We start from the raw sequence: 27,454 nt of genomic DNA, 5'->3' as shown, positions 1-27,454 counted from the left end.
CCATGCTGGGAGTTGGAGATCAACAGCATTTAGAAGCCACAGGTGCATCAACACTACAGACCTATGGGGGGGAGAGCAGCCAGTGGTAATAAATGGAAATGGAAATGGACCCTACTCTAGCTATTGCAATTTCCACCATGGATCTGAGAGAAAGAAAACATTTTCTGAGACTTTGCTTTGGCAAAATCTTACGTGACACAGTCATTGAAACCTTTTTCTTTTAATGTAAACTGTTCTGATTTGCAACCAGCTCTGGGAAATAATGAAAGCCTTCAAATGAAGATTTAGGCCGGATATTTTAGCAGTGACCACACAGACTACGCAACATGCACATGAGCTAGCAAAGCAAACCCTAGTGCCAGATCTCTCTCTTCAACTACTCTAGCAATAATATTACTGGATCGAATAACATCCGCAACACTATTAGTCGCCTGCTATATATGCTGCCAACAGTGCCTATCTTCATGTTATATAAGCCAAACAGGATGATTTGAGCATTAGGGAATGAATGAACATAAAGTAGACATAAAAATGAAAACATCAAGTAATTAGGAGATCATTTCAGTCTCTTTGGATATTGCACCTCTGACTTTAAGGGCACTAAATTATAAAGTAATCTGTGGATTGTTGGACTGAGAAGCTGCAGAACTAGAATCTATTAATAACATATGCTTATGGGAGATTGACTCACTAAATTGTCCTGCATTTGCTGTTGGAGCAGATTAAAACAGATCAATGGCTTTCATATAAGCTTCCAACATTTCACAAGCAAAAACAGAGACATACATGTAACACCTTATTTCTCATACCAAGGATCACTATGCTTTTACATACTTCAGAAGAGTCGCTTCCACCTTCAGTCTGCTACATTCATTTACTCTCCAATTGCCAGTCTTCCACCAGTTTAAAAAGCCAGTAGGGTGTTTTGCTCTTTTGGTTAAGGATTATTATAAACAGATTTGACTAGCAATCTCTCCCCAACAATTCAAAATATAAATCTGTATCCATGGAGGGCTGTGCATTGCATGGTGCCTTAGCGTCGTGCATATGTATTGAAACTGGAAGTGTTGCATCTACTTTCCATGTTCCATGTCTGAGGGAGGAAGCTGAACCCCAAAGAATGAGGACCCTCACAAGATGACACAAAGCGAAGCAGACATAGGGATTTATTGGACACATGGACAAGACAATAAGGACTGTTCCTGGTAGATAAGAACAGCTGGAAGGGATGAAAGAGGAGGAGGAGAAGGACATATGTGGACCATAATTTAGAAGATCAAAGTTTAGTTCCCAACTTTGCCTGAAGTCTATGTGTGGCCCAAAGGTAGATTTCTCAGAAAACCATAAAACAAAAAGTGACATCCCTCACTAGCTTTCCCAAGCAACTTGGGGCTCATCCACACCTCCATTTGCCTGCCTGCTTTCCCCCAGGGAAATTCATGGCTTACTGTTAAATCAGACCAAACGACAATCAGGTTTTTCACAATTGCCTTTTGTTCCAATTCAGTGGTAAACAATGTGCTTTTCAGGGGAAAGCTGTGGGGGCAAACACAGAATTGCTTGGACCTGTGCTGTCTAGGTACATGATAAGCAGAAGTGTGGATGAGCCTTTGGTTTGCATTAATGTATTCCACACCAAAGGGGCCTAAAAATTGGGGAAGGGTCATAGCTTAGTGGAAGAGCAACGGTTTTGCATGCAGAAGGTCCCAGCTTCAATCCCCAACATCTCCCGGTTGGACTAGGAATGTCCCCTGTCTGAAACACTGGAGAGTGGCTGCCAGTAACTATACGAGACCACACAACCTAGATGGGCCAGTGGCCTGACTTGGTACAAGCCAGCTTCCTGCATCCTTGTGTTCCTATTCTCAGGCCCTGCTTGGAGCAGCATTCTCCCTGTTGTTGACAGCCATAGCCAGAGCTGATAATAATAAATTATATACTGTTGGGTATGCTTATTTCTTTGCATCTTTCATTAACAAATGTAGGGGGTTATACATATGACACTTTAGGTGCTACTTAAAAGTTGGACATTAGGCCACAGGGAGCTAAGCTGACACAGTGCAACCAGGTGGTAATGAGATCAGCTCCTCATTTACTGCTGCGTCATAATGTGTTGATGCTGTAATACTATTTCCACCTCCTGGAGAAGACTGCCCTTATTGGATGTTACAAAAGCTCTAATAATTCCGAGGCAAGTGAATGTCATGCAATAAGTGCTCAGGTAGAGGAAACTCAGGACCTGATTTTCCTGCTACCTGTGCCAGTTTGGAAACATAATCAGCTCTTGTGGCTAGACCATTGCAAAAGCATTGCAAACCTTGATGACTTTACATCCCTAATGCTCAGTGACTTGCCAAAGAACCAAGGAAACAAAAAGAGCAGGCCATGTGACATTTACAAATTGCAACAGTGCGGAAGTGATACCTATAGAACTCTAATCTCTGGCAGCTATGGAGCACTGGATTTGTATAACTCTGTTTATAAAGCTTTGCCCTTCTCTAGTAGTAGTTTTCTCTCATGCAAGTCAGTGCATTTTGTGTGCACTAAGAAAAACATCCGTCTCCAACAAAGTGCTATCAAGACCCATCAATATACACAATTGTCAGTCAAGCCCATCTAATGAAACATAACCTGTCTAGGTTCACAAAGTGAGTGATAGTTAAGGTGCTGGGCTGGCTATCACTCTGCAAGCTCTGAGTAGTAAACACATTTCCCCAGTCCCTCTTTGTGGGATTTATCCATTGCAATTTTGTTGGTTACAGATTTATTTTAAGATTTCCTGGGGAGTCCTAGAAAACAAGGATTTGTTCAGTGTTTCAAAGTCCTGCTGCTTGAACTGGCTGTTGGAACTAAAGCCTTGATACTAACAGCACAGCATGGAAATAAGTTGTACTGGAAGTAGGGGCACTTTTGCAATCCAAACGTAGAATCATAGAATCATAGAATCATAGAGCTGGAAGAGACCACAAGGGCCATCGAGTCCAACCCCCTGCCAAGCAGGAAACACCATCAGAGCACTCCTGACATATGGTTGTCAAGCCTCTGCTTAAAGACCTCCAAAGTAGGAGACTCCACCACACTCCTTGGCAGCAAATTCCACTGTCGAACAGCTCTTACTGTCAGGAAGTTCTTCCTAATGTTTAGGTGGAATCTTCTTTCTTGTAGTTTGGATCCATTGCTCCGTGTCCGCTTCTCTGGAGCAGCAGAAAACAACCTTTCTCCCTCCTCTATGTGACATCCTTTTATATATTTGATCATGGCTATCATATCACCCCTTAACCTCCTCTTCTCCAGGCTAAACATGCCCAGCTCCCTTAGCCGTTCCTCATAAGGCATCGTTTCCAGGCCTTTGACCATTTTGGTTGCCCTCCTCTGGACACGTTCCAGTTTGTCAGTGTCCTTCTTGAACTGTGGTGCCCAGAACTGGACACAGTACTCCAGGTGAGGTCTGACCAGAGCAGAATACAGTGGCACTATTACTTCCCTTGATCTAGATGCTATACTCCTATTGATGAGGCCCAGGTGTTGGGGCTTCATCTCTTTTCCATGGTGCTTGCATGCTTAGTGCATGCATAGAGTTCTCCAAGATGCTCATTATAAGTGTTTCTTCTATGTGTGCACCCAGTGTGCTGAGTTCCACCTGCATATGAACTTCCCTGTTGTTTGTTATAAGTGTGGAAGTTCTTGTACAGATGGAGCTTAGTGAGCACACTGACCAATGTGATCAAGAGCAGATTTGTGCAGCTTTGTGCTCAGGTTTCTCTAAATGGCTGCCATTTGTGGCACTGGCCAGTGATTGGCTTTGCTGCTTCAGGACTGCTTCATATGGAATCCAAGTTGTAAAAACACTTGCAGAAACAAGCATGCCATACTGCAGAAGTAAGAATGCCCATGTTTTTCCTATGGCATGGGGGAAATGCCTCATGAAGTTGCCTTAAAGTTAGTTAAAGCTACTAGTTGTGCTTGGGAAGCTTTAGATGAGCACGTAACATCCAAGCAGCATTAGTATGAGTGTTGCAAATCTTGGTTCCACTTGTATAATAAACAGGGTTGGGGAACCTTTCTCAGTCTGACGGTCAGATTCTTATCTGGCCAACCCTCCGAGAACCAAGTGGGTGTGTCCAAACTATAAGTGGACATGTCCAATGTTTAGCTTGTTAAATAAAGTTCTTACCTTTTAAATAAAGCATGAAAAAGTTTTGCTCCAAGCAACTTCTTCCAATGCAACGAAGGGAAATGTGTCACTGAAAGAGGAGTCTGCAGCCACAGGGGCATCTTATCTTTTGCATTGTTGTCAGAAACTCTCCTTACCTGTATACCTTTGCACATGTAGTGCTGAGCAGAGTGTGTTTCAACAAGGTGGCCCAGATCTGGCAAGTGCTTATCCACAGCCATCCTAGGAATAAAGAGTAAACTGAATTAAAACAAAGAAGTGTGTTGTGTTGTTGTTTACATTGTAAGGGGGTCATTTGACGCACATAAATAAAAGCTCCATACACATGTGACGTGTAGAAAAATTTGGATATAAATGTGGTCCAGACTGGTGGCCTTTGCTGCGGAAGTTCTAGGCTTCAGTGTCATTTCTGCTGAAGAGTATTACTTTACCTTTGTGTGACTCACAAAGCATGATTAAGTCCAGGAAATTCCACCTGATGTTAGAGACAAGACAGTCAAGGATTACGTGCCTGTGGTTTATTTGATGATATCCATAACCCTCAATGGTTTTATTACAGGCTACCATAAGGTACATGTCTATTGTCCTTGTGGTGAACCTGAGGTGAGCTGGAAAGGCAGGGAGATTCCTTCAGACCAAGTCATTTATTTTCTTACTCTCTGCTGCCATGATCTTGTGGGAAGAGCCATTGAACCCAACCAAATCAGTTTCCAGAAAGGACAAGAGGGAGAAAAAAAGAAACACAATCCTTTGTTTATTTTCCCTTTTATTGCTTGTAGTGTTTTTTTCTCTTTTCTTTTCTGGTGCTGTGCCCTGTTCTTTGAATTCCACTGTTTTGCCTATGTAACAAGATCTGGTTTGAATGGCAGTTGTGGAATATCTGTGGTTGCGAAATCCTGGGCTTTCTCATTCATTAGGTTGCGTATGTGAGAGAGCCTGTTATGTCACCTGGAGCAGAAGAACCTGAAAATGCAAAGGAAATCCAAGAGGCTCAAACATGGCAATTTCACTTAATCCATGTGTTGCTGCTAACCTGTGGCTGAACTACAACACTCATCCTGCCTTAGCCTGAATGGCCAAGTGTGTGGGATGTTGCAGTTCATCAATATCTGGAGGTCCACAGATTGGCCACCCCGGTGTAATGCATTAGCACTCTTGTGAGCCATCTATTATCCCTTTAAGCCATGTTTGTACTAGGCGGTTTTCTCCCTGGCACAAAGAACAACAAGCAATTTTCAACTTGTCCCTCCTTACCCTGGTAAAATCTATATGTTTACAGCATTTTAGTGAGAAAGCTGCCTCAGGTGGCAGGTGCTGGGGTATCACAGTGGAATAATAGAATCATAGAATTGTAGAATTAGAAGTGACCCCCGAGGGTAATCTAGTCCAACTCCCTGCAATGCAGGGTAATTGTGATGGCAAGCTGTTGGGGACAGAGATGTGCATAACACAGATCACTCTAATGGGAAACAATTGCAATCTGGACTACTGGGATGGAACTGCAATTTCAACCGACTATTCAGCAAAGTGACTGCTCCCATGAAGTAAGGCCTTACAAGGCTTTCCTCATCTGAATCCTGCAACAGGCACCTGCTGCTACATGCGAATCTTGTTGAAGAGTTCCACATACTGGACCATTGTGCCAGCTGAGCTGTAGATGCTGTCATGCTTCTTGCCAAACACAGAAGGGATTTCAAGAGCGTGACTTCTCATGAAGCTTTGCACAAACTCCATTAACAGGTTCCAGCAGTCGATGGCTACCACACATGGACAGTATTCCACCTGGCAACAGAAACAAAAGCTCTGAAGCAGAGAGGACTAGAGAAAATCCAGGGGATTCACTTGGCCCCTGGAGCTGAGGTTCCCTAACCCTGGCCTAGAACTATATCAACAGATATTTATCAGGTCAAAATAAAAGTGACCCATAGAACTGTGGTGCTACCCAAGTGGCCACAAAGGGTTTGGATAAAATGGGTTAAACTGTAGGAAAGATATATACTTTTTAGGTCAGTTATTATCTTGTTTTGCAGCCAGATTGCAGCCAGATTCATCCTTCCTTTTTTGAGAGGAAAAGTGGATGTTGTAGCCATGGGCTGACTTGATTCCCCACTACCCAATATATAGAAACATTAGGGAAGGTTCTAGAAAGACGTTACCTAATTCACTCTGAGTTATGCTCTTCATGTGTGGGGAAAGACTAAAAGGAGGTTTAATCATCTGCTGATTGCTTCTGGTCTTCAGCTGGAGCTCCAGGCTACATCCTCTGTCAGGAAGGCCAATAGGTACTTTTCATTTCTGACTCAGCTGTTGCCTCCTCTGTAGCACACATGGTATGATCTATCTGCCTCTTATACATGCTAGGCAAGTATTATGAATTAGAACCAATGTGTATTTGCTCTTTGGTAATTGACAACTGGTGTGTTCTTACTGGGTGAGATTCTAATGTACCTAATCTCAGCCTGTGCTACTGCTTTGGACCTCTTAATTGAGTGATGGGGAAAGTGTGTGATGATGACCCTCTAAGGGAGCTACGTGCACAGATGTTGGAACCTGGCGACTTGATACCCCAGTTAGATTTCCCCCCTCAAAAATACCATACTGGTCTAACTCAGTAGGTGTGGCAGCTTTTGATTAGTGTGTTATTGTAGGGTGCATCTAGGCCTAGTGGTAAAGCTGAGACAACCAGATTGAATTCTATGATCCCCAGAGGTGGCTGGGTAAGGGTTCTCTGAAGGACCCTAGCTACATCACACCCAATTAACTGTAGCATTCCAAAAATAATCCTTAGAGGGAAACCATCTGCAGTCTGTCTTATACTCTAGTCCCAGAGTTAGCACAAATTCAGCCTTTCTGGTCTCACTGTGAGGCTACAGTAGGTTGGCAGACTCCCAAAGCAGCATTTGAATTGATGCGCTGTAAACCCTTTTGCTACAGTTCCCCTTCAGGCACAAAGAGAAAGTAAACAGTCTCCCGGGATTAATTAAATTGCACTGGAACTGAAGATTTTTAAACCCTGGAAACGTAACCTGGCCCTGGACCCTTATTGTAATAAGCATTTGCTTTGTGTACTTTTCACACACGAAGATTCTTCTGCTCTGCCTCCTATTAAGTCAGGGGTGTTTGCAGAAGGAATGCTTTCATGGGGAAGATAGGCCAGCTTGGAATGCTCTCTGTCAGACTCATCTTTCCTAAGATGGTCTCTGCCAGTGCTACTGTGTTCCATTGGAGCTCTAAGCTTGAGCACATTCTAGCTAGGGTGTCAACAGTTTTCCCAAATGAACAAGAGCTGGAGAGTAGCACTTCTCTTGCTTGCAATGGAATCCAAATTGTGACTGATCTCTTTTTACTTCCTGCACAATTTTAGGAGACTGGCAGTGCCGTAGGGTGTTTGTATCCAAAGATAAGCACTTTAGGATCCCATTAATGTCAATGAAATTAATTAACTGAAATCAATGTAAGTTTTTAACTTTGGATGGATTGTGCAAAAAAAACAAATTTTAAAGACTTTTATTGGTTTTGATACGTTGCTATTTTAAGTTCCTGAATGATGCTGCTATAGTATATGTGTGTTTCAGTTGAGAATCTTGTTATTATATTCTTTCAGTTCTTGTTTTGTCCTTTACTTTCTGTGCTCCTTGCTGGAAGAGGAAGACATCCAACAAATAAATAAAAATCCATTTTTAAAGCCCAGCTGCATGAATTGGCTGTAGGTGTCCAAGATACTTGATTGAGAAATGGGCTTCTACTTCAGTGTAAAAGGGTGTTTTTGAAGATGCTGGGAACTTTTGGATAGAGAATATAGTAGAGAAGATGTGTTCGACAATTTGCAGACACTGAAACACTACTGAAAAGGAATAGTGTAATTGCTTCCATTGATACAATGGCTAAAAGCAGCTCAGCATGTGTTTCCCTTTGCTAGATAACTTTTAGGAAAACACTGAGGGCCCCTCTAGATGTCCTTTTTATTGTGCATTTATAATAATTTGTGCTCATGATGGCGTAGAGACAATTACATGATATCCCACTTTCAGTCCCACTTTGCCTCAGCAAAGGTTTCAGGTGGAGTGGCAGACATTTTGCTTTGTTTCAAACTGGTGTGTGTCCTGCAGTTTCCTGCCAAAATTCTGTAACTTTTTATACCACAAATGTTCCAGGGGGTGAGGGTAAGGGTGTTTTCCTGCTTTTGTTGTGCTATAGCACAAGAGTGACTCTCCAGATTGCACTAATGCAGTAACCATGGGAAACATTGCTGAACAATGTTGCGTTTTAAGGTTTCACTCTGTTTTAGTTTTATGTTGGCTTTGATTTATGTGCTACTTTTTTTGAAAGTTGATTTGAGTTATTTTTTGTATATACCTCATGTTACATTTGCTTCAGGTTGCGCATTTTCAGGTTGCATCCCGCGGCAATCCGGAGTTACCAGAAAGGGTTACTTCTGGGTTTCGCCACTCGCGCATGCGCAAACATGCAAAATGACGTCACGCGCATGAGCAGAAGTGGCGAATCACAACCCGCGTGTGCACAGACGCGGGTTGCATTCTTTTCAGGTTGCGATCGGGCCTCTGGAACGGATCCCATTCGCAACCAGAGGTACCACTGTATATAAAAAGTGCACTAAGAAGTGCAATAAATAATATAATAAAATGCATACATATACACATAACTTTATTTGTATTCCACTGTTCCAACCATGCTCAAGGTGGCTTAAAACATGAAAAAATGCATAACTACAACATAACAACAGCAACAACTCCTCCAACGAGAAACCCCAACCAATACCCCAGCCCCTAATAGCACCTAGCACCTAACACCTAACACCTAACAAAGCAAAATGCTGAGTGGATGATGCAGTATTGATCCATGATTAGTGCACTATTTTTGTGCCAGTGACATGTTACAGAGTACACCCACCAGTCTGCAGGGGCCCTTACTCTGTAGATCCCAGTGGCTTTCATGCTAGGTAACCTTCTCCAGCACAGGCATTTCTCCTGCTAACTCATCTTAGTTTTCAAGCTGCGTTATGTTAGCAACTGCAGGAAACCTTCGAACAGCAATTAATGAAGGCTGTCAGGTTGTTTATTTTATGTGGTAGATTTCTCCCATTGTGCCATATCTTAAGTTTCCACATTTAAAGACACTCCTGCATTTCTATTCATAAACTATGATAAAGTTATCTTTGCTTAGACAGGGTACAAGTGGAGGAGCCGAGACATGCTCAGAGTGCTGCTTCCAAGTTCTTACATAAAATTAACTCCAGTTGAGAATGCTAGAGATGGTAGTAGCCTCCCAGCAATTTTCTTTCTGCTGATTACCTCTGCATGTAGGTGGCTTTTGATCTATCTCTTCTGGTAGCTTTGCACGGACCTTTGCAGCATTGCCATTTTGCTGAATTAGATGGGTTGAAATCAACTGGCTTGATTAATGGTCCTGTTTTCTCTTTTGCTAAAAAAAAGAAGAAGAAGTGCTTTGATACATGTGAGTGGCTGGTCTTTAAGGGCTGAAAGGCATGGGACTCCTCTTAAAAGGAAGTCAGCATCTTTCTACCATGTAGGGTTGAGAGGACATAAGGACATGCCTTTGATGGAAGAAGGAAGCACCAAGAATGGTAGAACAGGAAAGTCACAAAGAACAGAAGTATGCTTCCCTCTGCCATATGTGAAGTAGTAACCATCAGTTGCTTCAAACAGCTCGAAAAACACATAACATGACCCTTCTGAATCAGGTCACTGGCCCATGCCCATCCAGTGCAGCAACCTATTCTCACAGTGGCCAACTAGAGGACTATAGGAAGTCCATAAGCAGGACATGAGTGCCACAGCAATTCTCTGTGATGTGTGACTTCCAGTACTTGCTATTCAGAGGCATACAGTGATAGAACATAGTCATCATGGCTAGAAAGAAAGAAAAAGATGAGCAAGAAGAGTTGAGAATCGAGATAATAATTTACACTGAGAGACTTGAAGACCAAAGAGCAAAACAAGGCAATAATCAGAACATGATAGAATAAGCACTGGAATAAGATTTTTTAGTAGTCAGTAGATTTTTTTAAAAAACCCCAGTTTTTATTACATAGAGAGAACCAAACTTTAAGCAGTGCATGAATGTAAGCCAAAAAAGAAGTCTCAAACATAACACCTAGATATGTAACATGCTGAGAAAACCAAAATATGATACAGTGGTACCTCGGGTTACAAACGCTTCAGGTTACAGACTCTGCTAACTCAGAAATAGTACCTCGGGTTAAGAACTTTGCTTCAGGATGAGAACAGAAATCGTGCAGCGGCAGCATGGCAGCAGTGAGAGGCCCCTTAGCTAAGGTGGTACCTCAGGTTAAGAACAGTTTCAGGTTAAGAACGGACCTCCAGAACGAATTAAGTTCTTAACCTGAGGTACTACTGTATACTCTTTGTTTGTTTATGTAATTTGTATACCAGCCTTCATCAAAAAGATCCCAGTGTGGTTTGTTTGGAGCAAGGATGGGGAACCTGTGCCCCTCCAGATGTTGTTGGACTCCAACTCACATCAGCTCCGGTCACCATGACCAATTGTCAAGGATAATGTGAGTTGTAGACCAACAATATCTGGAGGGCAACAGGTTCCTTGTCCCTGGTTTAGAGGATGAGTATTTCTATGAACTAAGTTAATCCTGAAATATATCCCATTGTTCACCTTTCCTAGTGGGAAGGTGAGCTGCACAATGTGATTCCTTGCTGGGCCGAGGAAAGCTGTTTAGGTTCTTACACAGGCAAATGGGACCAGTGAAAGTGCAACTCTGTCTTGCAGTTTGTGAGTCTGCCATGAAGGATCAGGTGCTGCCAGTTCGTACAAGGACAAGAGGGGAAGCCAGTTGGAATGGATGTGGGGCACTTGTTTTCCACTGAACATTGCTAGTTAATGAAAAGTTACTTGGCTCTAGCACACCAGAGTCCCATCCCTACCTCCTGCCACGTGTGTAAAACCTGACTTGGATTATAAAGTACTCCTCAAAATGAGAAAAGAAAAAAGCCACCCGCGGTGACAAAGGAGGCAATCTAGAGAAAACTGTTCCACCACGATAAGATAACTTTGATATACAGTATTTCAAAAGAGAGACTTAAACCCCTCTAAGTTATTGATAGCATGGGAATGTACATGGAGTGCTTATGCCAGTGCTTGTGAAACTTTAATGTGTAGGCATCCTTTAATTTTAGAAGCAAAACAGTGTTATGATTGTGCGCTTATCTGCCTTGTGGCTTTCCACTGCAAAGAAACTAGTGAAGGAAATGGGGACCTTTCCCCTCTGGATCAACCACAGCCTGAACTACTGATGGCAAAGGAGTTTTTCTGTAATGTCTTGGACTGCTAAGTGGCACTTTAACATTCTAAAGCAAACAAGAGATTGCCATTTCCTCTCTGATAACAAAGCAGCATTTACTTAGTACTACACTGTTTTTTAAAAAATGGAATCCGCAGATTCTACTCTTCTTGAGGAACAGAGAGGATCTGCCATGTTACCAGAAAACAAAAAGGATGATCTTGCCTGACAGTTCAAGAAATCTATTCTTAGTGACAAAGCAGGATCTGGTTTTACCTGTCTGCACTTGGACTCTACCATCTGTGTAGAGGGGCTGTAGAAAATGAGAAATCAAGGAATGCAGTTAACGGAGGAAATAAAAGCAAAAGCATAGTGTCATATCCAATGGACACAACTAACTTATTTCCATCAACTTCAAAGGGTCTATTTTGAATGGAATGTAATTGGTTATAATTCATAAGGATTTTCATATTGAGTTGAATCAATTGTCCACCCAGCTTCACATTCTGCCTTTCAACTGAGGCCAGCCAAGTGCATAAACTTAGATGTCAGCATCTAACTTAAATTCCTCTTTCTCCTGACTGACCAACTTTCCAGCTACCATTCGTTGTTGGGTCACCAGGAGGCAGATCCAGGGCCTGTCTATCACAGATGGGGATACAGTGGTACCTCAGGTTAAGTACTTAATTCGTTCTGGAGGTTCGTACTTAACCTGAAACTGTTCTTAACCTGAAGCACCACTTTAGCTAATGGAGCCTCCTGCTGCCGCTGCGCAACCACTGCATGATTTCTGTTCTCATCCTGAAGCAAAGTTCTTAACCTGAAGCACTATTTCTGAGTTAGCGGAGTCTGTAACCTGAAGTGTATGTAACCTGAAGCGTATGTAACCCGAGGTACCACTGTATCCAGTTTCTCTTGTTTGATCTCAGCATCTTATGATCAGAGGTCTGCTGTCTTTGAGTGTGGAAAGGGTGGTCCTAGAGAACATAGGTATTGGCCATCAATAAAGTTCATCTCATCTGTCTTTGTACCTAGTTCTTTAAAACAAAACCTTTATGCTAGAAGTCACCTCAATACCCTATAATGATTAAGTCACAGGGCTAAGTGTTGGAACACATATCACTCTTCATGTTGATCCTACTATCTAGCTTTCCATTTTGTCTTAATGTTAATGTATAACATAGAAATCATCCCTGAGTGCTCACTGGAAGGACAGATCCTGAAGCTGAGGCTCCAATACTTTGGCCACCTCATGAGAAGAGAAGACTCCCTGGAAAAGACCCTGATGTTGGGAAAGATGGAGGGCACAAGGAGAAGGGGACGACAGAGGACGAGATGGTTGGACAGTGTTCTCGAAGCTACCAGCATGAGTTTGACCAAATTGCGGGAGGCAGTGGAAGACAGGAGTGCCTGGTGTGCTCTGGTCCATGGGGTCACGAAGAGTCGGACACGACTAAACAACAACAACATAACATAGAAATAGAATTGTAGAGATGGAAGTGTCCCGGGGGTCATCTAGTACAACTCCCTGCAATGCAGGAATCTCACCTAAAGCATACATGACAGATGGCCACCCAACCTCTGAGCTCCAGAGACACAGCAGGGCTCCTGACAGCCCTCCTTTTTTGTGTCACGTTCCTTCAGGTGTTAAATTCCTGCATTGAGTGATCTTTCTTCTGCCTAGGGACATCCTGCCTGCGTCTCCGTTCCAGGACAATCCACTCTAGTGAGAATTTCCTCATCTTGTGTGATAGCTCGAAGTGTGGATCAGCAGGCCTCAAGTTGCTGTACCTTCTCTTTCAGGAAGGCAACCAGCTTCCCCTTGGTGCACGTGTAGTTTTGCATGAGCTCAGGCAGGAAGACAAACATAGCACAGGTGTTGCACGTCACCGCAGCAGCTCGCTCACTGTCCATGTCTCTTGGTCCTATGTACACTGTGTGACGGCACTCTGGGCTTCCCCCTCAACCCCCCCCACTAAATACCCTCACAAATATTCTTATTTGCAAGTCCTAGTCACGATAGCTTCACCTGTTGGATTTCTTCCTGCAGTGCTCAAATTAAAAGTGCAGCAGACCTGCCTTCCTGCAGGTGGTGCTGTTGGCGCTGCTCCAGCCCATGTATGAAACAGCTGCTGCACTAAGATGGTGGCTCCCATGAGGCATTGCACTTGAGGAGAGGGCAGGCTGGGAAGCTGCAAATATGAGCTTTTTTTCAGACGCTGAGGAGAGCACAACCACCTGAGGACTTCTGGACAGTTATTGTCCCCCACCTTTCTACTTTTTCTTGTTTGCTTTCTTATTTGTCTTGGGACTGCCTGGGTGTTATGTACTGAGTTGATTAGGATCCAAACTGCAGCAGTCTGATTGGTCCTAGAACAATAGGATTCAGAATGCAGCAGTCTGATTGGTCCTAGAACAATGCAGCAGTATGATTGGTTGGCAGGAACCACCCAATCATGCTCCAGATATAAGTGAATCCACAACCTGATTGGCTTACAGTAGAATTCCAGAATTAGCCAATCATGTGCAGCCCATTGTGTAAATAATGTATATAAAGCAGATACTTTGAGGGGACCTTCATTCATTCCTCCTCACCACTATGAGCTGAATAAAGAACATGAAATCACTTTGCGACTCTGAGTATATTTCACTGGGCATTGGAGCGGGTGGAGGGGTGGGAAGAAGAAGCTTCTTCCTCCCTGCGTTTGTCTGGCTGGCTCGTCTTTGCTCCCTTTATACCTTCTCCACCGATTAAACACAGATTAAAAACTCAGCGCTGGAGACACAGAGAGTTCCATTTTGAGAATGAATCCTTTATTTTCATACTTTCTCCATGTCACTCATTGTTTTATAAACCTCTGTCACTTCCTCCCCTGCAGCCATTTCCCCTCCTGGCTAAACAAACCCAACTATTTAATCCTTTTTTTCTCTTTTGTATCAGAAGCTATCTATTTCCCTGACCTCTATTCATTTGCTTCTGCTCTAATGGATGTTGAACCCCTGATACTCCAGAGAAGCTGAAGAATTGCCAGAAAACCATTCTCAACTAGGAATGGGAAATAAAATTGATTTACTTCACATTTATAACTGAACCTACAAGATCCACTCTATCCGAAACAGTATGTGAACCAATACTCAGGCAGTTTGTGTTTCTGAATTTTGCAATGCTGTTCTCCAGCCAACTAATGTGTACAAATATATACTAGAGCCAGTGGCGTAGCGTGGGTTGTCAGCACCCGGGGCAAGGCAAGTAATTTGCGCCCCTTAACCCGTGGATTTGCGCCCCCTAACCCGTGGATTTGCGCCCCCTAACCCTAACCCCCAGATGTTGCGCCCGGTGCGGCCGGCCCCCCCTGCACCCCCCACGCTACGCCACTGACTAGAGCTGCTGCCTCTGTCTGAGGCTACAAGGCCTTTTCTGTAGTGGTGCCCAACAAGGGAACTCCCTTCTCAGTTAAGCTGACCAGACGCTCCCATTGTTGTTGTTTTTGTTTCTTCATTATCTGGCAGGTGCTTGACAGAGTCTGTACTGTTCCTCTGAAAACAGATGTTTTGTTCCCTGCTATTTTTAGTTATTGTTTCCCCTCCCCACTTTTACTGATGTTGTTAGCTACCCTAAAGCTTTGGGAAGAAGACAGGATATTAATCTTGATAGTCCCAAAAAAGTTCATATAAGGAGGATAGTAGAACTATGCATGCATAATAATTGCAAAATATATGATTACATGTGCATGTATATACAGGGGGGATTATAGTGTTGTTCATCCCTTGAATAATTATTATTTACACTGATGTCCATATTTGCCCCTAGCCTTCATGCACAAAGTTATACGTAGAAATTTGTGGCTTTGTTTCCTTTTAGTTTTGATAGTCTTCATATATACTCACACACAGGTCAAACAACTGCATCCCTTTTACAGCTTGAGGGATTCTGTACTATAGTTGAACTTGCCCAATAGCCTTTGCCAACCTGGTGCCCTCCACCATTTTGGATGCCAACTCCTATTGCAGGTTTCCCACAGGCATTCTTCTGTGAGAACAGGATGCTGGCTGGACTAGATGGGTCATTGGCTTGAACCACCAGCTTTGTCTTAGGTTGCTGTGCATCATCATAACCTGCCTCCTAGTTTCTGTAGTATAGGCTCCTGCTGACATGGTGGCTATGCTCTGCCTCCATGGTTGAGGCACTGACGCTTCTGAATTCCAGTTGCTGAAAACTACAGGAGGGGAGAATGCTCTTGTGCTCAGCTCCTGCCTGCAGGTTTCCCACAGGCATGTGTATGCTGGACTAGATGAGCTACTGGCCTGATCAGGCAGGCCCTTCTTATGTTCTTATGACATGCCATTGAGTTTGCCTTGTAGTGCATATATATACATGAGGAGATTTCAAAGCTAGCCTACAGGCAGTGTATAAGCTCTCTCTTTCTGGATGCGTTGGGCACAAAGGGTTGTTGGTCCAGCTGGAGTTCTGAATGATTTAAAGATAGAGGCAGAGAGGGCATATTGCTGGGGTAAGAGGATTTGCTTGTTTGACTTGTACGTGGGATTTTCACGTATTCAAGGGTTAACTGTAGGCTGGGATATTTAAACACCTCCAACTGAGGTAAGCACACAACTTGTTTGTTCAGGTAAATAAGGAAGGAATTAGATATAATGGGCAAAGGAAGCTTTTTCCTGAACACATTGCATTCCTAGTGTTCAGTTCAGCTGCAGGGCTATCCCTGGTACATAACTAGAGTTAGGTGCCTGTTATCTGAATGCATTTCTTTACATATTCAGCCCCTGCCACTGAGCTGCTCTGAACAGTCTGGTGGCCTGTGTGCATTCCACAACCTGTGGCAGATGCTTTTGCTGGTCTCTTCCACCCCAGGAAGTTTGATGTGTCTTTAAGTACATGGCCCTGTTGCAAATAGTCATTTGATTCTGATGCAAGAAGAAACATCAACCTCAGCTGTTTGGTTGCCTTAACCAAGTCCCCATCCTCTTTTCTGTGAGTCCTCCATGCCCAGTGGGGGCATTTCAGATTGACAAGAGCGTTTTCCTTACAACTTTACTGGATCGATGCTGCCACTGATAGCTGCCACTTCTCTGCTAACCTAAAGGGTAAGTGTGAACATTTTTAACTGATACATGTCAGAAGCAAGCCTCTCCACGCTTTCAAAAACCCAATGCTATATCTCTGTCTGAAGTAATGTGTATGTATGTCTTGTTGTAAGCGAGCTATGATTTTTAAGATTTTCCTTTTGGGCTTCCCCTTACATGAACAGTCCATTCTTTGTCACCAGATGCCAGTTGGCTGAATGTGTACAATTTCCCCCTTCCTTGCAATCTAAGGGATTCTCAGCAACCTGAGAAAATACATAAGTTGTCCTGCAACTACTGTTTTGCTGATGCAACATAACTATGCCTTTGAAAATGTTCCCCATGGTTAGTCATCCCTGTATTTGATCTGCAACAGCCATTCTACACGTAAAACCATTGCTTGACGTTAAAGCCATCAAGCGCCACATGTTTGCGTGTGGACTCTCTTGCTGTGCTTGTCCACCTGGCAACTTACTGCATTTCTGGCTCGGTGCATGAACTCAAAACTAGAAGTATCAGAAGCCATACCAGTGATGGGAGCGGTGGCTGCGGGGGGAAGGAATAAATTGTTGCACAAGAGATTTTTCTGCCATTTTCTGCTGTGCTAGGTGCACTGACTTCAGCATTTCCACAGTGCACTGTGTAGATTACTGGGGTTCACGGTAGGAGCTCTGTGGCTTGGGAGGGTCAAATGTGCTGCAGCTAAAGCAAAGCAGTGTAGTGTAGTGTAGCATAGATCTTATAAATAACTGGCATGTAACTATGATGACTGGTTGTTGGCATCCGTCTGTCTCAAGAGATAGCGGAGTGTACCGGGGGTGGGGGTTGAAGTCAAACCACTGCGTTAGTAGCACCGAAGTGACCTTCCTGAGGCACAAACCAGGGCAGTGTGTATGGAGATCTTGGGCTGCCTAGACAAAAAGAACCCCCTCTTGGTCCCACTAATGTGGTCCAAAGGAAAGCAGAGCAATACGTTTGGCACCAGCTTGCCTGCAGGAGTTGCTGGAAGGGGCCATCCAACCGTCTTAGGAACTCCACTCTGGATTTGTGTAGGGTTATCTCTCAAAGATGTCTTGCAAGGCAGCAAATGTTTAGGATCAGAGTTTTCCTTCTCCTAGATGGGCTACTTTCCCAAGTTGACGAGCCCCATCTGCCCCTCATTTCCCTCTACAGCATATGCAAGAAACTGCCTTCTTGGACCCACAACTGGTCTTGTCCATTCAATCTGCTGGAGCTTGTCTTCGCATGCAGGGGAAGTCCCTAACTCACCGAGGGTTTAAGACCCATCTGTTACCCTCACCAGGTTTAGCTGACCAGTCAAAGCCGTTCCTGGAGTGTGGCTGCTGACAGCACCTAGGAGCCACAGGTGAGGGCTGAGTGCAGAGTGGGGACCAAAGGTGGACTAACTACCCCAGAAGGAGCACAATGTACTACTCCTCCCCTAACACCCCACACACTCCTCAACCTAGTAACAGTTCTAATGATTCACTGAAGTAATTTTAGGTACATGTGAAACAGAATTCAGCAGCCATGACTTAAAGCTAATTTGGTGATGATTGGTGGCCGAGACATAGCTACAGAAGGCCATTCTGCATCTTTCATTCTTACCCCCCTCACCGCAAACCAGTAGCCTCTTCAAGCTGCTCCCCTCAGTTCCCCTGCCCCAGGGCCAAAGGCAAATTGACATTATGTTGGTTTGTTTCCCCCCCTTTGTGGTTATGCTTGGTTAGTGAAACACAAATGACACCTCACCTGCCAAATCCCTTCACAACTATTTCTCAAAGATGCAGGATTCCTTGCCGGGCAAGCAACTTCCCAGGAGAGGGAAGAGGGATTTATAAGCAGGGGCTTCTCACCATTTTGAGGGGAACATCAAGCTCTGCTGCTCAGCTGGGACATGCTCAGGTTGGAGTTCTGCTGGTAGCCAGACCACTCCCTGCGCTGTTCCCATCTGAGCAGTGGGAATCAATAGAGTTGCAGGTGGAGAGAGGGCAGTCTGACCCTGGGACATGAAGACCTGTTCGCAAAGGAACAGGAACATCAAAGCCAGCTCAGAATAGGGGGCACCATTACCCATGCATCTCTGCAGTGTCTCCAGGTAAACAGTTGCATGGATATTGGTTTTCCACTTATGCTTCTGTCCGATCGAAATGTGGATGGAAGAACTGACAACCTGATCTTTCCTCTTAACACAATTTGTTGAAAATGGCTAATTTAGGGAATTTCCTTGGAGGGAGAGTGGTTGATGAACTGAGGATTAAGGATGAAGTGCTGGGGAGAGATAAAGGTGAGAATATATGAAAGGGTGCTCCCAGAAACTTTTGACTGCAACATCACTCTTTGATTTATTAACAATAGAAAAAAGATGTTTACTTCTTTCCAGGTAAGAACTCCATTTACTTTGTAGGCTTTATGTTGAGAATAAATTTGACTCACTGCCAGTAAAAGCTTTTGTGACACCAGAGCATTTCTCTCTTTTTCTCATTGGTGGGGAATTTTGGAGATCAGAGCTTACATCCATGATCAGCCATGGTTACACTGAGTAGTTTTTCTCAACCACATTGTTCATCTGTAAAGTGGGCATTTTAATAAGGACTCCTCAATAAAGCATATTAGCAAAGAGAAGTCTGACAGAAGCATTCTGCATACAGTATTAAAAGCTCCTTTTAGAGGGAACATAACTGTGAGTAAGAGAGGACACAACTGGGTCAGTGAATAATCTTGTGTGTTACCCCATTCAGAGTTATTGGGAGACAAAGTTGGAATTTGTATCAGTACAATATGGTTCTTCCATATATTAGCACTGTACAGCACCATTTGCTATCAAGGTGTCCTTATGTAATTTTGAGCATGAAGTGTAATGTGCAATATAAAGCACTGATAAACTACAATACGGTATAGTACAGTGAGACACTACAATATGGTTTAGTGTAGTTCACGTTGCATTGGTACTAGAATCAATACCAGGGTAAGCAGCTGTCTGTTGCTGTCAAAATGAATGTGGCAAACATGTAGTAACTGCAGTTTGCACAGGTAGGATGCTATGCACAATGATCAACATCTTCTGTGGCAGCGCTGTGGTGATCCATCCATTAGTTTACGGAGCTGAAGAGACATTAAATCTGGATTTTTTAAAATAAACACAACCATTTGATTCTTTGGTGAAGTATGAATAAGAATTCAGAATCCAAGGTGCTCCAGCCTCTATCTTCTCTGTTTCCCACCTGCAAAATGGGGGCAATACTGCCACCTATCTTTAAAAGGTGAACATTGAGGAAAAGTAGTACAGTATATATTATTACTGGGAGGGATTCTCTCCATTGCTGAACTTCCACAAGCTTATAGAAATCATTCTTGAAAGTTCTTTCAGGACACTAGGCCAAGGGTGGTTAACCTCCCATCAGTGGCGTAGCGTGGGGGGTGCAGGGGGGGCTGGCCGCACCGGGGGCAACATCTGGGGGTTAGGGTTAGGGGGCGCAAATCCACGGGTTGGGGGCGCAAATTACTTGCCTTGCCCCGGGTGCTGACAACCCACGCTACGCCACTGCCTCCCATTGTCCCTGACCATTGGTCATGTTGGCTATGGATGATGGGAGTTGTAGTTCAGCAACATCTGGAGGGCCATGGGTTAACCACGCTTGTGCTAGGCCAACAAAGGAATGCATCTACCTAATTAACAAGTCCACTTGCACGGTAGGTAAATGACTGCTGTGAAGTATAGGTTGCCTTGCCATCTGGAGAAGCAAGTCAGATGTGGATGGCTTTCTATGTGACCTATGGAGGAGTGCTATTCCGTCAGGCAGCAGACCTAGACCCCCAGGTTACAAATAGAACTCCACCAAGCTTTCTTTGAAAAGGTGTGGATCAGAACCAGGGACAGTTCTCAAGGGCATCTGTGGCTCTGCTCTTGAAATATTGGGGTGGGTGGGGCCGATTGAATTAAGCATCCTCTCCACATGGTGTCAGACAAAATGGTGAGATATTCTGATCTGTGGTGGGCTGGTGGGTGCCATTCACAGTGACAATGAAAGGAAGCTTCCTTGCAGTGCAACATTTGGGTTGTGAGTTGAATTTTTCAGACTCTTAAAAGTGCACACGGTGGAAAATTATCAGAATCGAAGGGAAAATTATGAACTGTTCTACTCACATCTCAGCACTGAATAATATTGGCCTAGAAAATATTGAACTTGATAAAACAGTGGGACTATAATGAGATACAAAAATATCTGTGTGTTCCTAAATCTTTACATGCCATTGTAGCAATTTTATTTTGGGAAGCTTTGCATTTGAAACCACCTGACAACCAAAACAATGTTCTCCTTTTTGATTCTGAGCCTGAGCTGAACCCCTTCCTTAGAGGATGAGTCTTTTAAATTGACTGCCAAGTTAAGGGCAACCCACACCATCCTGACAATCCCAAACACTCGCTCTGGAAATCTAATCCCATTAAAATGTTCTTGCAGAAATATGGACTTTCCAGAGATGATAACCAGGCATTTTGACAGCCTCGGTTGGCTATCTCCATTTCCCAGTTTCTTAACTTCACTTGGCTCTAAAGTAGCAAAGTATTTTTCATGACCAATTTGATAAGCCAATAAAAGGCATCTAATTGACTTCTCCTCCCCACCAGCTGGCTGGCAGGCAAAGCAAACAGGGCTTTAGTTATTCTGCACCCAACCTGCTGAACTTTGATAACTTTTGTCTCCAAGTGCTTGGAACCCAGGTGGTTCTTCTATTTGGTTTGTTTTTCCTGTTGTGTAGTACCTAATGCCATAGCGTTGGAAGGTGCCCAGGGACCAAATCTGTCAGCTCCTTTCATCATATTAGAGTGAGTTAGCAGGCATTCTTGACAATACTAATTCCAAGCACGGGCAGTGGGAACTGCTACACTCATTCTGATGTTCTGATCAATGGGTATTAAGATATTAGGCCTGGTGTGAGGTAGAATCTGTATACTGCTGGAAGCAGCTGACAAAACGCTCTGGGGAAGGAAATGTAATAAAATACTGAGCTGAGAGTTTTGCCAAGTTGATGATTGACAGGGCTGCTATCTTGATCTGTCTATTGATCTAGATATGTTGTATACCTGAATGCAACTGAATCTGAGAACTGGTGTGTGCTGCATACAGAGGTACACATATACATGATTGTATATTCCCCCCTTAAAATGAAATTATCTCTTTGTAGGGAAAAATTATCACGTATGAAGAAGCCCTCAGAGTTCTGTAATCTGTGTGAGGAACCACCACCACTGGAAACCATAGGAAAGGTCTAGACTGTAATCTCAACTCCATATTTGGATTGGCGAACATCAGTGGCAGGCAATGTGGTACCTTCCAGATGTCATGCACTACAACTCCCAACATCTTTAACCACTGACCATGGTAGCTGGGGTTGATGGGAATTGTAGTTCAACAATATCTGGAGGGTGCCAACACATTGATTTTCTCTTTCCTAGCTGTGCATAAAGTCAGAATCAAATTCTTGATTCCAGAATCAAATTTTTAAGATCCCAGGGTGGGCTACAACAATTAAATACATAGTTAAAACAATTTAAAACAACTTATACTCCTAAAACTATCCATGCTTAGGTGTCAAATCCCAGGATAAAGAGGTGTTTGAATATTTTAAAGTTTGAATGGTTTTTAGCTCTTGCTGCAACTTTCATTTATATTTTTGAATTTGTATTTGCTTTCTTATTCTGTCTTTATTTTTGAATGAGCTGCCCTGGAAGCACAACTGCAGGGCAGAGTCTTAATTTTAAAAATAAAAAAAATAGCCATACAATCCTTTTCCAGGCTAGTCCCACTTCTCTGTTTCTCTCACGTTGTAAAGACCACACACAGGCTTGCAGTCTGGATTACCGTAATTTTATTTACAGAGTCAGTATGTCACCTAAAGCAGTGTTCTCTAGACTGCTTAAAGAAATAGAAGAAATAAAATAAAAGTAAATCAGTGAAACAACAAAAAAGCAGTATTAAAAAAAAATGAGCAGCAGCAAGTTCGACATCACTGAAAGCAGAACCTAAAGTGTGACAGATGACAAGTGGGTGGAACAGTGCCCAGCTTTAGTTTAAATTAAGGTAAGAAAATCCAGGCAACATTACCAGGTTTTGTGTCACCAACAGACTGAAAATACAGATGTAGCACTCATATATGCTATCTGAGCTTCTCTCTCCTCTGCTATAAAGAGTGCTATCAATTTGCATATGTTTACTAAGAGCTCTGCTGTGGAATTCATCCTAAACCAACCTATTTGCCTGCAGATTTAAGTTTAATTAATAGGATCATTGTCTAGAGCAGGCTTTATTCTCTGCTCTCAGCATAGGTGAACCAAGCTCTGTTGAGGTCAGCAGCAAAAAAGAACAGTTAGCCAAAGCTGTGTTCCATGATGACATTAGAAAATGTTATCCAGACCTAAATGCGAATGGTTACTGAAAGTAAGATAGATTTAGACGCCAGACAACAGAATTCAGAAGGAGATGCATAGATTGCTGAAGGGGAATCCCAGGACTTCAGGAGGGTCTTTGTGACCTGTGGTAGGTGGGGTGGTTATTTACCTTTCTGAACAAGTCCAGAACCATAGTATTTTTAGACCTTCCTTTCTTCCATATAAGCAGGTAGTGCTGGTAGCCAGGGCTCCGTATTACCAACAACCTCTGCTGAGCCCTTTTGGGTGAGGAGAGGCTTTGGGGCACTTATCTATGCCTTCCAACCTTTATAATGGTCTAGTGCTTGATCTGGTGCTGCCCTTGAGGAGAATATGGAAGTCTGAGTGGTGACATTAACCAACCTTTTCAGAAGGTAAAATTAAAATTATTTGGTTTTCCGAAAGCAGTTCATGTGCTTCTTTGTCAAACGTAGACTTACCAAGCTAAATGTTGCCCAGTAACAAAAATAACAGCGTATTTGAATTCCTCACACTGAAAAACATATTTTTAAAACCCCTGACTGAAGAAATTTGCAAAAATTAAGTTTCATCCCCTAAAATGACATGCCCTATGGGGTGGGGAGATATATGGGTTCAATAGTCCACATTTAGCAATAGAGCAAGACAGCCCACCCTTGAGCCTTCAAGTTTTGTTGATTCTGACCTGACTCACTCCCTGTGCCATTTCAAATCTGTTGCATGTCTTAAGGTGTGGCTCTGCCTTGCCAGATGCCTGAGGGCCAAACTGCAAGTTATGCAAATAATGTGACTGTTGTGTGGTTGTTTTTGACTTGTGAAATAGGTGTTGCCACCAGGATTGGGACCAAACTTCTCAGGGAAGAGGGCTAGCCCATTATTCCTGTGCTACAACCATCTACCTCAAAGCTGCTGTTTTTATTGACACAATATTTATTTGGTGCATTTATATCCTGCCTTTCTTCCATCACGGAAGGCAGTGTACATGTGGTTCCTGGCCACGCGGGTGGCGCTGTGGGCTAAAGCCTCAACGCCTAGGGCTTGCCGATCGAAAGGTCGGCGGTTCGAATCCCCGCGGCGGGGTGCGCTCCCGCTGTTCGGTCCCAGCGCCTGCCCACCTAGCAGTTCGAAAGCACCTCCGGGTGCAAGTAGATAAATAGGTACCGCTTACCAGCGGGAAGGTAAACGGCGTTCCGTGTGCGGCTCTGGCTCGCCAGAGTAGCGATGTCACGCTGGCCACGTGACCCGGAAGTGTCCCCGGACAGCGCTGGCCCCCGGCCAATAAATGTGAGATGGGCGCACAAACCCCACAGTCTGTCAAGACTGGCCCGTTCGGGCAGGGGTACCTTTACCTTTACCTTTATATCCTGCCTTTCTTCCATCACGGAAGGCAGTGTACATGTGGTTCCTGGCCAGTCTCCCATTCAGGCACTGACTCTAGCTTTACAAGTCATACGGACTACAAATGTGTCTCGTTTTGAAATCAAAGTTGCGATTCTCAGGAGTGTTGAATTCTGCAAACCCCATGTCAGTACCAAACTCCATTGTGAACATGGGCGTTGGGAGTCTGTCAAGCAGAGCCCGGCCACTCCAAGATTGCATTAAGCCAGGTAATTTTGGCGCAAGTTAAGCCATAGTTTCCTTTCCTTTGAGATAATTTGATATACAAAATTTGGGCCAAATCCCAAAATTGTTAATCAACATGTTAAAGGGTTTAGCTTTAGTCTCAGGCTCTCTCCAAGGTGCTGGGGCTGACAACGAGGAACTAAGAGGGAAACACCCCCACCCCTGTTAATCACCTGTTATGATTAACCACTGTTTGCTTAAGCCCCAAGCAATTACCGTATTTTTTGCACCATAACACTCACTTTTTTCCTCCTAAAAAGTAAGGGGAAATGTCTGTGCGTGTTATGGAGGGAATGTCTATGGGTGGCATACCTATGGATTTTCCTCCTCAAAAAACTGCGTGCGTGTTATGGTCGGGTGCGTGTTATAGAGCGAAAAATACAGTAGACTGTCTCTGCCTTTGAAAAATTAATAAGAGCACTGAGAAGAAATAAAACTCCAGTGGCTACCTGTAGCATGGAGCTGCAGATTCAAAGCCCATTGGGTCCTTCTGAAATATTTGAAATGAATTATAATGATGTAGGAATCGTTGGCTCAAGTGTGTAGAAAAGTGAGGTGATAGAGGGAAAATGTTTGAGAAGAGAAATAATAGAAATATGAAGCAGAGACCAATCACTGAACATTTAATGAGCTTTGGGGACAAAATTAAGGAGAGCGATGTTTTTTAATCACTAGAAAAGGTTCACTGGTGGAAAAAAGAGGGTGAAATTGCAGTGTGGATGTATATAATGTGCCTACAGAAGCAAGGAGTTCAGAGTCCTAGTCAGAATCATGGAAACGAAGAACTTCGTAACTGGTCCAAAGCTGTGGATTTGATGTTTTAATTAAGGGTTGTGAGAGAAAAAACTAGCTTTCCTTTCCTTTCTTTGGACAGTTGCTATTTCCCTGGCTTGCTGTTGCAGTGAATCCACTTCTTTTTTAGAGCAGCTTCTCCATGTAAACAGTTCCCCACCTATCCCATAAACATAAAGGCAGCAGGCAGCCTCTGTGCCAAAGCCAGAGAAAGCCAAACAAAGGTCCCCACCCTTAAAGTACAGCACGTTTTGTCAGAAGATCACTCAGGCCTTTTGCTTTCACAGTCTAAAGCAGCCTTCGGTCTTATTCAACATCTTTATCAACGACTTGGATGATGGACTCAAGGGCATCCTGATCAAATTTGCAGATGACACCAAACTGGGAGGGGTGGCTAACACCCCAGAGGACAGGATCACACTTCAAAATGACCTTGACAGATTAGAGAACTGGGCAAAAACAAACAAGATGAATTTTAACAGGGAGAAATGTAAAGTATTGCACTTGGGCAAAAAAAAAAAAAAAAATGAGAGGCACAAATACAAGATGGGTGACACCTGGCTTGAGAGCAGTACATGAGAAAAGGATCTAGGAGTCTTGGTTGACCACAAACTTGACATGAGCCAACTGTGTGACGCGGCAGCTAAAAAAGCCAATGCAATTCTGGGCTGCATCAATAGGAGTATAGCATCTAGATCAAGGGAAGTAATAGTGCCACTGTATTCTGCTCTGGCCAGACCTCACCTGGAGTACTGTGTCCAGTTCTGGGCACCACAGTTCAAGAAGGACACTGACAAACTGGAACGTGTCCAGAGGAGGGCAACCAAAATGGTCAAAGGCCGGGAAATGATGCCTTATGAGGAACGGCTAAGGGAGCTGGGCATGTTTAGCCTGGAGAAGAGGAGGTTAAGGGGTGATATGATAGCCATGTTCAAATATATAAAAGGATGTCACATAGAGGAGGGAGAAAGGTTGTTTTCTGCTGCTCCAGAGAAGCGGACACGGAGCAATGGATCCAAACTACAAGAAAGAAGATTCCACCTAAACATTAGGAAGAACCTCCTGACAGTAAGAGCTGTTTGACAGTGGAATTTGCTGCCAAGGCGTGTGGTGGAGTCTCCTACTTTGGAGGTCTTTAAGCAGAGGCTTGACAACCATATGTCAGGAGTGCTCTGATGGTGTTTCCTGCTTGGCAGGGGTTTGGACTCGATGGCCCTTGAGGTCTCTTCCAACTCTATGATTCTATGATTCTATGATTCTAACCTGTGCCCACCACCGGTGCTAGATATGGCCCATGGGAGTTGTAGTCCACAATATCAGTCATGGCCTGCAGGTTCCTAGAAGTCAAGTCTGAAATGTTTGACGGTGCCTCTTTGGGACCTTGGTGTGTTTTGCCTCTGGTCTGGCAAGCTGTGGAGGACAACCATGAAGCAGGGAAGTGTGGGTAGAAGAGACAAGAGTGCAGTTCCAGCTCTGTGCTGCAACCAAGCCAGCAGGCCCTACTATCCAGGGATGCCATAAGCCACCAGCTACTTGTGATATTCACAGGTGTCGTAAGTTGGCTACCATTACTTTAAAGCAACCTGGTGCCCTCCGGACATTGTTGGACCACAACTCCCACCAGTGTGCTGGCTGGAGCTGATGGGAGTTGTAGTCCAGCAACATATGCAAAGCAGCAGTTTGGTGAAGACTGCTTTAGAGCAGGGTTGGGAGGGGGGACTTTTACAGGCCAAGTGCCACATTATCAGAGTTCAAGGGCCCATTCCAGCCAGACAAAAGCACACAAGGAAGGTGTGAAGCAGGCCCAGGTAAGAGTGTGGCCTGAGGAGGGACCCATGGGTCAGCTTGAGAAGTCTGGAGGCGGGTGCATTTGGACCCCGGGCATAGGGTGCCCCACCCCTGCTGTAGAGAATGAGGCTCATCCCTTCTACCTGACAAGAAACGAGGTTTCAGTGGTCTGAAATATAAATGTTGTTGTTCCACTAGCCCCATCCATCTCCACCCTAGTTACTTAATAGGCTGTCTGGGGAAGGATACTTATAGCTAAGGCAGGTGGAACACAGCAGAAACAAACTACGTC

At 43.9% G+C, this 27,454-nt stretch overlaps 1 protein-coding gene across 3 annotated transcripts in view; it reads left to right on the top strand.

Annotated features, from left to right (window-relative positions):
• The first annotated feature begins 16,114 nt into the window (after positions 1–16,114).
• SPDEF (SAM pointed domain containing ETS transcription factor) overlaps positions 16,115–27,454 on the top strand; it is a 31,021-nt gene continuing 19,681 nt past the window's right edge. Inside the window, exon 1 of one of the 3 annotated variants that reach the window (XM_082226879.1) lies at positions 16,115–16,571. Coding sequence is in view for 1 of the 3 variants with exons in the window: in XM_082226878.1 (XP_082083004.1) it covers positions 18,756–18,837 (82 nt within the window). In the remaining 2 variants the exon portion in view is untranslated. Of the gene's footprint in view, positions 16,572–18,610; positions 18,649–18,728; positions 18,838–27,454 lie in introns of those variants that run through there. The other 2 variants (XM_082226880.1, XM_082226878.1) reach the window with 2 other exon arrangements.

Source organism: Podarcis vaucheri, assembly GCF_965113315.1.
Source record: "Podarcis vaucheri genome assembly, chromosome: 6".
NCBI lineage: Eukaryota > Metazoa > Chordata > Lepidosauria > Squamata > Lacertidae > Podarcis > Podarcis vaucheri.
This window is presented reverse-complemented; position numbering and strand designations above follow the sequence as displayed.